The following is a 12,598-nucleotide window of genomic DNA, read 5'->3' on the forward strand; positions in this document are numbered from 1 at the left end:
AACAACATGAAGGGATCAGAAATTCAACTCAAATACATACTACTCGTTTACTCCAGGACATGTTCAAAATGATTTCCGTGTAGCCAAGACAGTGACGTACTAGACTTCTTACCGCTATCACAATGTTGCATGCTCCGTTCATCTCATTCTGCACAACTGAACGGCAATGTTCTGCTGGGTGCTATAGTTGTGCTACGTTCTCCATTGCAACACCCTACACGAACGCCATGAGACGACCCCCAAGTCCAGGAGTTACGACCCGGAGATCTGGTGGGCCAAGCAACTAGTCCTGCACGACCTGCCCACTAATTGGGATAAGTAACTTTGAGATACTTCCTTGCCACCCGACTGAAATGTGCAGGGGCACCGTCGACAAAGCAGTGTCAGTCGATATGTAGGCGAACACGACAGGCTAAAAGCTTGTACTGTCCCATGATGAAATACCTACCACAAATGACATTATGCATCATAACTCGGAAACAAAGCAGTGTCAAGCACAACATTGTTTTCAGTTTTACTCTTATTTTCATCCATACATTACGCCCAAGAAGTGTGTACAATTACTTTTGAATCACCCTATATAAGAGAGCAGTGCGTCCTACTATGCTACAAGGGCCAAGGGCATGTGGAATGATTTTATGAATTCCAGTGCCACAGCGGTGTAATGGATTAGAAACCTAGATATCAACATTTAGTCGATTTATTTTTCTTTCGTGCTATGACATTCATTAATACTATAAATATTTTGCATATGGGTGTCATACGGATTATGATTATGATGATGATGATGAACTGGAAAACCTTAAGAATACGTGTCTCTGAGAAAGGGAAGGCCTCAAACATAGCCAACCGATTCGGCTCATATTTGGCAATAAAATAAAAGACGGTAACTTTTGGCTGTGCCCCCCCCCCCCCCCCTTCCCCACGATTTTGAGCATTTTTCATCATCACGTATGGCGGCGGCAAACATATATTTCACTAGAGATCGAGGAAAGAAACTGTAGCGACTAATGTTTATGTACCTATAAGGTACACACAGTTCAACGAAAGCTCCACTGTCGTAGTGAGCACGCCATGTGTAAGTGGAGCAGAGAACTTGTGTTTGATTCCCGAATTCACTTTTTCTTTTTATTGCAGTCTTTCCTTGTCGAAATTGGCAGGACCAGGAGTGTTAATAAGGTTTGTAGATCAATAATGAATAATGACAAGCTTGGAAAATAAATTTTTCAATCGACTTGGATTAGTAAAGATTTAAAATTTCGAGCCTCGTTTTAAGAACTGCTGCGCATTTGTCACGAGGGACAGCAGACAGGGCGACGTTTGTTGACATCCATGCACGGGACGGATTTTTATTTCGAGGCTTCAGCGTTGTAATGTGCTTCTGGAAGCCAAGCGGTTATTGCGCAAACGCGCGGTTGCAGCAGCGATTCATAGCATAATTCATGATTAACTTTCAGCACCGATTTTTAAGGCGGTGTTATCATATGCGTTGCATGCATAACAATTAATTCCCGAAAAAGAAGTATTTTAAATGGAAACAAAGTCTTACGCTTAATCTTCAGGGGAACGATGTAGTTGTTCGAAGATTGCATTCATTAGGTCTTCTTCATGTCGCGAGTATACTTCTTCGGAATATGTAAACGATAAACAGAATCCATGTAGTTATTCGAGGGAAAGTGAGAACATGTACCAGAATGTGTGGGAGAGAAGTTGTAAGGCGACCAGGATTAAAATTTTAATTCTTTACTAATCCATGTTGTTTGAGAAATTTTGTCGACTACCTTGTTTGTATTACTTATTGGTTTACTTGCCTTTTTAACCCTCCTATTCCTACCATTTCCGATGCGAAAAAATACAAATAAAAAATCGGCTAAATGCATTTGGGAATCGAACGCAGGTTCCCTGTTCCCCAGCCAAATATCTTGCGCGCCACGTCAGACTTGCTTTGTTGGAGAACGTTCATCTTTCAAGATTTAAGTGATAGACGTAACTGCCTTTTTTCTCGATTTCGAGAAATATATACATTTGCGGACCCCACGTACACTGTGTTTGCTTCATCTTGGGACAACCAAATATCTGCAAAACTACCAATCTTACGAAAAATGTTCTAGATTAAGAGTTAATGTTAATAAAGTGCCACAACTGGCTATCTCCTAACCACCGCTGCTACGTGTGTGGGATCAACCTCGTAGTTTCAAATGGGAAGCACTCCTTCAATTTTTACTGTATATTCGGATTCTACACCAAAAAATACATACGATTTACCAAATCATTGTTTCCCATTCGTTGCAGTTGGCGCTGTGATGGACAGATATGAAGTGTATCTGATTTTGTAATTAAGAACCGACGCATTTGATACTACATTTCATTTACGATGTAAATGCAAACCTTTGTGTTCCAATAGTTGATAGTGATGTTCAAACACTACCTGAATGATGCAAATGTGATTGTACAGATCAAAAAGTATGGCTAGACACTGACATTTCTGGCAAATAAACTACTTGTGTGGTAACATAGTTTTTTGTTCCCTATGGAGTTATTGTGATGAGTCGCCAAACCATCGGAATGCTTGATTTCGTTGCCCGCTCTCGAAACCCACCTTCAGGGTGACTGATTTTTGTCTGGTAGAATACAAACCACAACCATTTTAATGAGGTAAAATGTTCATGAAGTGAAGTTACAGGCACGCATGCATTGGATACTCACCGAAACCAAGCACCTCAATGGTGAGAGGCCAGGGGACTCACCGAAATCAAACATCCCGATGGATCACCCTAAACGTAGTTCCTAACCAGACGTTGAAACCACTAACCATATTGTACTGCACAATCTTATTGACAACACTAAAGTAAATTTAGAACATGAATATCAACCGTTAGGACACAAAGTTTTACATTTGCATCGTAAATGAAATGCAGAATCAAATGCGTCGATTCTTAATTTCAAAAACAGGCACACTTGATATTTGTTGATTACAACACCATCTACCACGAATGAAAAACAATGGTTTGGTACAACGTACCTATTTTTTCGGCGTAAAATACAACAAAATGGTGGTGAGTTGCTTCCAATTTAAAATACAAAGTTGACCCCACCCACACAGAGGGAGGGTGGTTGGTTAGGTGGTGGTCAGTACTAGCACAGACGGATGTTCCCTTTATTATTTATTAGCTTTTCACCTAGAACATTTCTTTCGTACGACGCGTCGCTTTCGCGATATTGAGTTGTCTCAACTTAAAAAAACACCTCATACACTCAGTTTTCAATTATTTGTCGATTCCGTCATCTAAAATATCTTTCATTTTAGCTAGTACACAAGCGATCTGCCAAATAAAAGACGAACCGGTTGGTGTCTGAGGACTTCCCTTTGTAAGCGGAGGAAGATATTTTAGAAGCGAATCACAAACTTTAATTTAACTTGGCCTGCCACCTATCACACGCAGCAGATGACTGGATTATAGGCAACACACAAGACATACGCACGACACAGTGCCTACGCCTTGCTGCCTCTCATGGGCATAACCAGTATAAAATCACGTCTAGCGTCGCTGGAAAGAGTCATAGAACGTTTTGTCTATAACTGAAGTTGCTCCCCATGACGGCCAGGGTACACGTGGCGGTCGTCGGCTTCTGAAACCAGTGTGATGAATTTGTCTCTGTACAGTCTTGCTAGAAATGGAGTCCTGACGCCTCACAAAGAAGTTGGCGGCGATGTGACTTTAAACAGACCGTCAGCTTCCCTTTATGGCTCTTAGGGGGCGCCATTATATCTGTTAGTCAAACGCTCGTGGTCGTCCTATACGACGGTTAACGTGTGTGTAAACTTTATCTCTGCGCTGTTGACCTTGGAAATCTCAATTCTTGTGTGATATCGGATACGTTATGAGCTAATCGTCTTGCAGCGAATATCATCCCACGTTAAAAGTTGGTTAGCACATGACGTGCTGCCATGCTCACTGCACATGTCTGTAAAAGACTGCTGAAATATTTTGTGTGCGCTTACGTCATACACTGCATGTAGCCGCAGTATTCGAACAACACGTTCAACACATCTAAATATGGGACAACCATTCCCGTAACCTTTGGCCACTTAGTTTATTTTAACTTTCGATGGTTTCGTTTCTCGAAACAAGATTTCATTTCAGTAAATAAACTCGTGGAAAATTAGAATTTACAATATACTCTCCCAGTGGCGTAACTATAAATACGATAGTTGAAACTTTAATAGTGCCAACTGCATATTTGTAACTGACAAAAGACACAATTTTCAAAGTTTTACTGTCCTCCTTATTGTCACCATCACTGTGTATAGCTTCCTGCCTTGGATATTGAAATCATAAGATACTTTCAGCAGAACCAGTTGTGCTGACAGTACGAATGAGACGGTCTATTACCCGACGGATCTCTGTAACAATTCTGAAGCGAATGCAATGAGGTGTTTCCTTTATTTTAGGGGCCAAGTAGAAGTCACACAGGCATAAGTCTGGAGAGTATGATGGATGGTACAGCACTTCCGACTCATATCGATCGAACAAATCAGTCACAGCTAGTGTTGTATGCGCCCGAACATTGGCCGATAATATGATGGACTAGTCTGCAGAAAGAGTCACCGCATATTTCTCAAAACTGGCTGCGGGGCTGTGTTGCAAAAATGAACAGTGATATAGCGTAATGATAGTATCCCGTTGAGTAACAGTGCGCGTTAGAATAATACAATCACAGTAGTGCGCGAGAATCACGATAAATTTCATATTGCTGCACTTTCGGTAGTCGTCGTGACCGGTAATGTAGTCATTAGAGTGACTGGCATTTCACCTATGGCTCGTGTGATTTGGCGTAATGATACTTCATAACAAAGCGTTTCGTCCGTTTTCATAGCGTTCAAAGTGGTATAGCAACCTCGTACTCATTTTTGCATTTAGGACAAATAATGCGAAACTCAAAATGATGCAGTTTTTCTCATGCGAAAGCGTTCCTTCAGAATATGAAGCATAGTCGCATGCGGCAATCCTGTCTCTCGGGCCAGCTCACGAATCGTTTGGCTTCTATCACTGTTTATTAACTCCGTGAGAGCGCACACGACGTCTGAACCGACACCTGCCTGAAGAATGACTGGCACATTTTGGCGCCCCTTGTACAAAGCTTTTAGCCACGTAGCCTCTGTCGTGATGATGTACGTCCTCTAACACAATCAGTTTTTATCTGTCTCCATTGTTCTTGTTTCGAAAACGCCATGACAGACTTTTATGTTTGTACAAATTTCTCATCCTTTTGAACTTTAATCGAGGCAACGGGCAAACGCCTTGAGGCATTTAAGATGTGGTTGTATAGGTAAATGCTAAGTGTACAAATGAAATTACAAATGGACAGATGAAATTACAATTAACAACACTCTCCGCAAAATGAAGAAAGGAGAAGTCTAAAATGCAGTAAAATCCAAAAAAAAAAAAAAAACTGAGTACATCTGAAAAGTACTGCCTCCTAATTTTTTTATTCTGTTCTCAATATCTGTTGAGGCATTACATGTCATGCATATCACTCAGTCGACTTTCCAGCTTCGCTGACGCAAGTTGCAAGCCTCTGCCGCTAGATGGCTCAGACTTGTAGCGTGTAACATGGCGGTGTGTAACGTAACCATGTCTGTGCTTAAGAAATACCATGCTATAATCGAGTATCGAATTCAGAGTGTTCGTTCACACATGGAGCACCCTCTCTTTCAGCATGAAAATGCCACATCACACACGAACGCTGAGACATCTGCAACGATCCGACGCCTTGAGTTCACTGTCATCCATCATCCTCCATACAGTCCCGAAATGGCCCTGCCCAATTTTCATCTGTTGCCAAAACTTAAAGAACACCTTCAGGACTTCTCTTTGACAGTGATGATGCAGTGCAAGCAGAGATGAGCTTGTGGCTCCGTCATCATAGTCAAACACTCATCAGTGACGGTTTCAACAAACTGGCCCCTCGTTGGGTGATGTGTTCGATGCCAGGGTGACTATGCTGAGAAATAAGTAAACGTGAAGAATAGAGAAGTAGAATGCTGAATAAAAGTTTTTTTTTCATTTACAGTGTTTCAGAGTTTTCACATAAGAAATTCGGAAGCATTACTTTACACCAGTATCTCTGCTATATGCACTGAGGTGACAAAAGTCGTAGGATACCTCCTAATATCGTGTCTGATCTTTTTTTACCCAGCGTAGTGCAGCAACTCGACGAAACGTGGAATCAACAAGTCGTTGAAAGTCCCCTGCAGAAATATTGAGCCATGCTGCCTCTAGAGCCGTCCAAAATTGAGAAAGTATCGCCGGAGCAGGATGTTGTGCGTTAACTGAACTTTTGATGTATACCATAAATGTTCGATGGGATTCATGTCGGGCGACCTGGGTGGCCAAAGCATTCGATCGAGCTTTCCAAAATGTTCTTTAAACCAATTGCGAACAATTGTGGCCCGGTGAAATGGCCCATTTTCATCCACAAAAATTGTCTGTAAATGGTCTCCAAGTAGCCAAACATAACCATTTCCAGCCAGTGATGGGTCCCGTTAGACCAGAGGATAGAGTACATTCCGTCTAAACACAGCCCACTCCATTATGGAGCCACCACCAGCCTGCACAGCGTCTTGTCAACTTGGGTCCATGGCTTCATGGTGTCTTCGCCACACTCTAACCGTGCCATCAGCTCTTACCAACTAAAATCGAGACTCATCTGACCAGGCGTTGGTTTTTCCAGTCGTCTAATGCTGAAGATTAGATGTGTAGATCACATAACTAATGAGGAGGTATTGAATAGGATTGAGGAGAAGAGGAATTTGTGGCACAACTTGACAAAAAGGAGGGACCGGGTGGTAGGACATGTTCTGAGGCATCAAGGGATCACAAATTTAGCATTGGAGGGCAGCGTGGAGGGTAAAAATCGTAGAGGGAGACAAAGAGATGAATACACTAAGCAGATTCAGAAGGACGTAGGTTGCAGTAAGTACTGGGAGATGAAGAAGCTTGCACAGGATAGAGTAGCATGGAGAGGTGCATCAAACCAGTCTCAGGACTGAGGACCACAACAACAACAAGGTTCAACTGATGTCCTCACGAGCCCAAGAGAGGCGCTGCAGGCGATGTCGTGTTGTTAGAATAGGCACTCACGTCGGTCGTCTGCTATCATAGTCCATTTACACAAAATTTCGCCGCAATGGTCGTAACGGATACTTTCTTCGTACGTCCTACATTTATTCTGCGGTTATTTGAAGCAGTGGTGCTTGTCTGTTAGCACTGACAACTCTATCGAAATGCCGCTGCTCTCAGTTGTTATATGAAGGCAGCCAGCCACCGCATTGTCCGTAGTGAGATGCAATGACTGAAATTTGGTATTTTTGGCACATTCCTGACACTGTGGGTCTCGGACTATTGAGTTCCCTAAATATTTCCGAAATGGAATGTTGCAAGTCCGTCCGTTAATTGCCATCTTACGGCTATAAACACGTCGGAAACGTTTTCACATGAATCAGCTCAGTGCAAATGACAGTTCCGCCAGTGCAATGCCCTTTTATAGCTTGCGTACGCGAGACTGCCGCCATCTGTATGAGTGCACTTCCCTATATCATGACTTTTGTCACCTCAGTATATGTAAGTAATATGTAGTACAAGCGACATTATTTGAACCCGTTGCGTTACGTCTCTACGGTATTGTTGCCACTTTTGAAGTTCCAACCGTCGTAACTCATCAACTGCCCCAAACACTTCACCTGACAAATTTTCTTCTAGAACGCTTGTTACGACTGGGTACATTTTACGGCCCTCAAAATTTAAATACAGAGCTTCGTGTACTTGCACTTCGACATGCTGCAGCTTACGGCCATTGAATATTATTCTGCTCCCAAAAGTCACTGCTGAACACATGTGAGCGGAAGAGTGGAGGATTGGTGTTGAAGACAGAATGTGACTGCGTATGGTGTGCACAGGCTGTACGAGGTTGTGGAGACGTACAGCCGGCTGCACCTGGTGATGGAGTACGCCGGTGGAGGTGAACTCTTCAACAAAATCACCAGTGCAGGCCGCATCCCGGAAGAGGAGGCCAGTCCACTATACGCCCAGATCGTCGCAGCAGTCGCCTTTATGGTCAGTACAAGCTTCTGTCTCCGCTTCGCTGTGACTTTCACGAAGTAATTCATGTTGCTTATCATTTCCAAAAGCAGATTACATTTGTAGATGATGATGTGAACAACTGAACGAACATGATTAATACGGCGTTGTATTACCTTTATCCTATCGTACACCTGCCTAAATGAATGCATGCAACACCTGACTTGCTCCTAGAGAGATTTTGCACCAACACGTATTCAGTTCAGGCGTTAGTTCGGTCGGTAACGATGTGACAACCAATCCACGCTGCCGTCTGTGCTGACTACAAAACCTCATCAATGTTCAATTCAAGTTCTTGGTCAAGGAGTAGTGTCCACGTGCAAACTGCGTTTTCGTCTAGCTAGCCTGAACAGCACCAGAGCGAAAGGGGGAGAGAGACATACTGAAGGTTTGTAAGAAATCAACATCTCACTTAAATTCTGGTTGTAAGCAATCTTTAGAGAGTAAAAGTAGGATGTATGGAATACCCGCAGTCTGTGACACAAACACTTACAGGATTAACTCTGTTTCACTATACGAAGCACGCAACCCCATGGATAAGCTTCTCTGTGGCTCCACCATATATGGTTGCAAGTTGTTATTGCAAATATAATGAAGGATGGCTCATCGGACAATGGCATGGTCTTCCAGTCCTAGTCACTGCATACTGCAGGGTCTTCGTCACCATATGCATCGTGATAACGTATTAGTGATGATCACATGTTTAAATACTGTCGGTTAGAGTAGCCCTCGTCGAAATGTGACTGCACCGACAAGACCTTAGAATTACTTAGTGAGATAAAACATTTTTTTTGGCAGCTTTTTCCTTCAGTCTCCTTCAAAGCTCCAAGATCTTGATCACTGGCGATAGCTTTCCGTCCCGTAGTACTCCTCTTCCATGATGATTCGTATATTCTGTAACCAGCTGGAACAGTGCTTTGTGCGCTACACGTAGTGAATTGGCAGCCATGGATGATATCAGATTCAGTGAATCTTTCGACAGATGCGATATCTGTGCATTGTGGGAATCATGAGATGTCCTGAATTTATCGTCATACTGCTAGGACTGTTGTAAAGATTATGGTCTTGCGACATGGACAATCTATGTAGTTTATTTCGTAATCAGGCTTAGTCATTGCCATAATTCAGGCTCTGTCTAGCGATACTTCATTACGTTTGTAATCAAGAACACGTGCTTGTCGTGAACAATCTTTGATCTAGGTCATTCACCCCACAGTCGCAATTGGCACCTTTCCTATGCTAGTGCTTTTGTTGGTGTCTTTTAAATTATGATAACACAAGTATGTTAAAACCCCGGAGGAGATTATACAAACACTTGCAAATACAAGCATACAGCAGTTCGTGTTTCATAAAACAAAGCAAATCTGTTGTAGGGACGTTCCGGGCGAGAACAATCCGTAGCAGAAGTACTGACGTTATTCTTACAGCTGCGGAACGTTTAATACCTCGCACCTCCGAATTACCCCGGCGCCCCCCAGTTCCTTGGTGGAACGATGCATGCCGTGACGCAATACGTGAGCGGCGACGTGCTCTTCGCGTTTTCAGACACCATCCTACTTTGGCCAACTGTATCCGCTATAAGCAGTTCCGTGCGCGATGCCGTCGCGTCATCCGCGATAGCAAGAAGGCAAGGTGGGACTTCTTTACTAGCTCCTTTAACACCTTCACTCCCTCCTCGGAAGTTTGGAGTCGGATTCGACGGTTATCTGGCGCGCCTAGTTTCTCCCCGGTCTCTGGGCTCACTGTCGCGCATGATACATTAGTGGGCCCCGTCGCAATTTCTTACTCACTGGGTCAACACTTTGCTGAGATATCGAGCTCTTCAAATTACCCGCCAGCGTTTCTCCCGAAGAAACGTGCAGCGGAAGTTCAACCTCTTGCCTTCTCCTCTCACAATCGCGAAAGCTATAATACTGTTTTCTCCATGCGGGAACTCCAACATGCACTCTCTTCTTCTCGCTTCTCCGCCCCAGGACCGGATGGTATCCACATCCAAATGTTGCTGCAGTTATCATACCATAGTCTGCGTTACCTCCTTCACCTTTATAATCGAATTTGGACCGACAGTACTTTTTCCCAGACGACAGCGGGAAGCTATCGTCGTTCCTGTTCCGAAACCTGCAAAGGACAAACATCTCCCCTCTAGCTATCGCCCCCATTTCTCTCACGAGTAGTGTATGTAAGGTTTTGGAGCGTATGGTGAATTGCCCTTTAGCTTGGTGGCTGGAGTCCTGCAGTCTTTTAATACCTACCCAATGCGGTTTCCGAAACCATCGTTCTGCAGTTGACCATCTTGTTGCTCTCTCCACTTGCATTATGAACAATTTTCTCCGGAAACGCCAAACAGTAGCGATATTTTTGATCTGGAGAGAGCATACGATAGCTGTTGGAGGACAGGCATCCTCCGCACACTGTTCTCTTGGGAATTTCGAGGTCGGCTGCCCCTTTTTCTTCGCGAATTTAGGGCAGAGCGCACATTTAGAGTGCGGGTGAACACTACTCTCTCCCGTACTTTCTCCCAAGAAAACGGGGTACCCCAGGGCTCCGTGCTAATTGTTGTACTGTTTGCCATTGCCATAAATCCAATTATGGATTGTCTCCTTCCTGGTGTCTCGGGCTCCCTCTTTGTGGACGATTTTGCGATCTACTACAGCTCTCAACGGACCAGCCTTCTTGAACGACGTCTTCAAGGATGTCTCGATCGCCTCCACTCTTGGAGCATCGAAACAGGCTTCCGCTTTTCGCCCAATAAGATCGTTTGTGTAAATTTTTGGCGACTTACGGAGTTTCTTCCACCTTCCTTACATCTAGGACCTGTCAACCTTCCGTTTTCGGACGTCGCTAAATTCTTGGGTCTTATGTTTGACAGAAAACTGTGCTGGTCCCCCCACGTTTCCTACCTGTCGGCTCGCTGTCTGCGATCCCTCAACATCCTCCGTGTCCTGAATGATACCTCCTGGGGAGCGGACCGAGTGGTCCTTCTCCGCCTCTACCGCGCCTTAGTGCGTTCGAAATTGGACTATGGAAGCATAGTTTACTCCTCTGCTCGGCCGTCTATTCTTCGGCGTCTCGACTCTATCGACCGCCGTGGATTACGTTTAGTGTCTGGAGCTTTTTACACCAGCCCTGTCGAAAGCCTTTATGCTGAGACTGCTGAACCTCCGCTGTCCAATCGGCGGGCTGTCCTTCTGAGTCGTTATGCTAGCCATCTGTCTTCCATGCCTGCTAATCCGGCCCATGACATTTTTTTCGGCGCCTCCATGGATTTAGGGTATGCACGCCGCCCTTCTTCCCTACTACCACCGGGAGTCCGCTTCCGTCAACTGCTCCATTCTCTTTCCTTCTGCTTTCCTAAAACTTTCTTGACAACTTGGGGTACAGAACCGCCTTGGCTCCGTCCCCGACCCACCTGCTCCGTGACCTTTCAGTTTCCCATGGATGGTACCCCTTCACTTGTTTATCGTCGGGAATTTGCTGCTCTATGTGCACAAATTAAGGAAGCCACATTTATTTACACTGATGGCTCGAAAACATCGTTTGGTGTAGGGAGTGCCTATATTGTTGGCGACACCCCAAATCGATTTCGGCTTCCCGACCAGTGTTCGGTTTATACTGCGGAGCTTTACGCTGTTCTCCGGGCTGTCCAATACATCCGTCGCCATCAGCGGATACAGCATGTTATCTGTTCAGATTCTCTCAGCTCTCTCCTCACTCTCCAAGCTCTCTACCCTGTCCACCCTCTGGTCCACCGGATTCGGGACTGCCTCCACTTGCTCCACTTGGGGGGCGTCTCTGTGGCGTTCCTCTGGATCCCAGGACACGTTGGTATCTGTGGAAATGAGGCGGCCGATATAGCGGCCAAGGCTGCAGTCTCTCTCCTTCAGCCAGCTATTGGCATGATTCCCTTCGCCGATCTACGAAGTGTTTTATGTCGTCGTGTTGCTCTTTTATGGCACGCACATTGGTCGACACTTCCCAATAATAAATTGCGGGACGTGAAAGCTCTTCCCTGTGCTTGGACCTCTTCCTCCCGAACTCGTCGTCGGGAGGAGGTAATTTTAACTAGACGCCGGATAGGGCACTGTCTTTTTAGCCACCGACATCTTTTAAGTGGCGATCCTCCCCCACTCTGTCCCCACTGCTTTCAGCTGTGGACGGTAAGACACCTTTTACTTGAGTGCCCCTATTTTACTGCGTTGCGCGCCCGTCTACAGCGGTCGCCTGATATATCTTCCATTTTAGCAGATGACACGCGCTCAGCCGATGGCGTTCTCGAGTTTTAGTGCCATTGAGATGACGTCAGTCATTTGAAGCTCTTTTTGGGGACAACCAACTCCCTTCTATAATAGTTTTTTAAGCTTTCCTTCTGTTTTTAGTTTCTCCATTTTTTTGAGTTTCGTTCCCATTGCTGCTGGTTTCCAGTTTCGTTTTTTTACCTTTTCCTAACTCACAGACCG

General features: G+C 44.6%; 1 protein-coding gene across 1 annotated transcript in view; it reads left to right on the forward strand.

Moving 5' to 3' along the window:
- LOC124722283 (serine/threonine-protein kinase NIM1) overlaps positions 1-12,598 on the forward strand; it is a 498,280-nt gene that overhangs the window by 441,713 nt on the left and 43,969 nt on the right. The window contains exon 8 of the mRNA XM_047247469.1: positions 7,961-8,117. Coding sequence (XP_047103425.1) covers positions 7,961-8,117 — 157 coding nt within the window. The remainder of the gene's footprint in view (positions 1-7,960; positions 8,118-12,598) is intronic.

The sequence above is a fragment of the Schistocerca piceifrons genome, chromosome X, assembly GCF_021461385.2.
Source record: "Schistocerca piceifrons isolate TAMUIC-IGC-003096 chromosome X, iqSchPice1.1, whole genome shotgun sequence".
NCBI classification, from domain to species: domain Eukaryota; kingdom Metazoa; phylum Arthropoda; class Insecta; order Orthoptera; family Acrididae; genus Schistocerca; species Schistocerca piceifrons.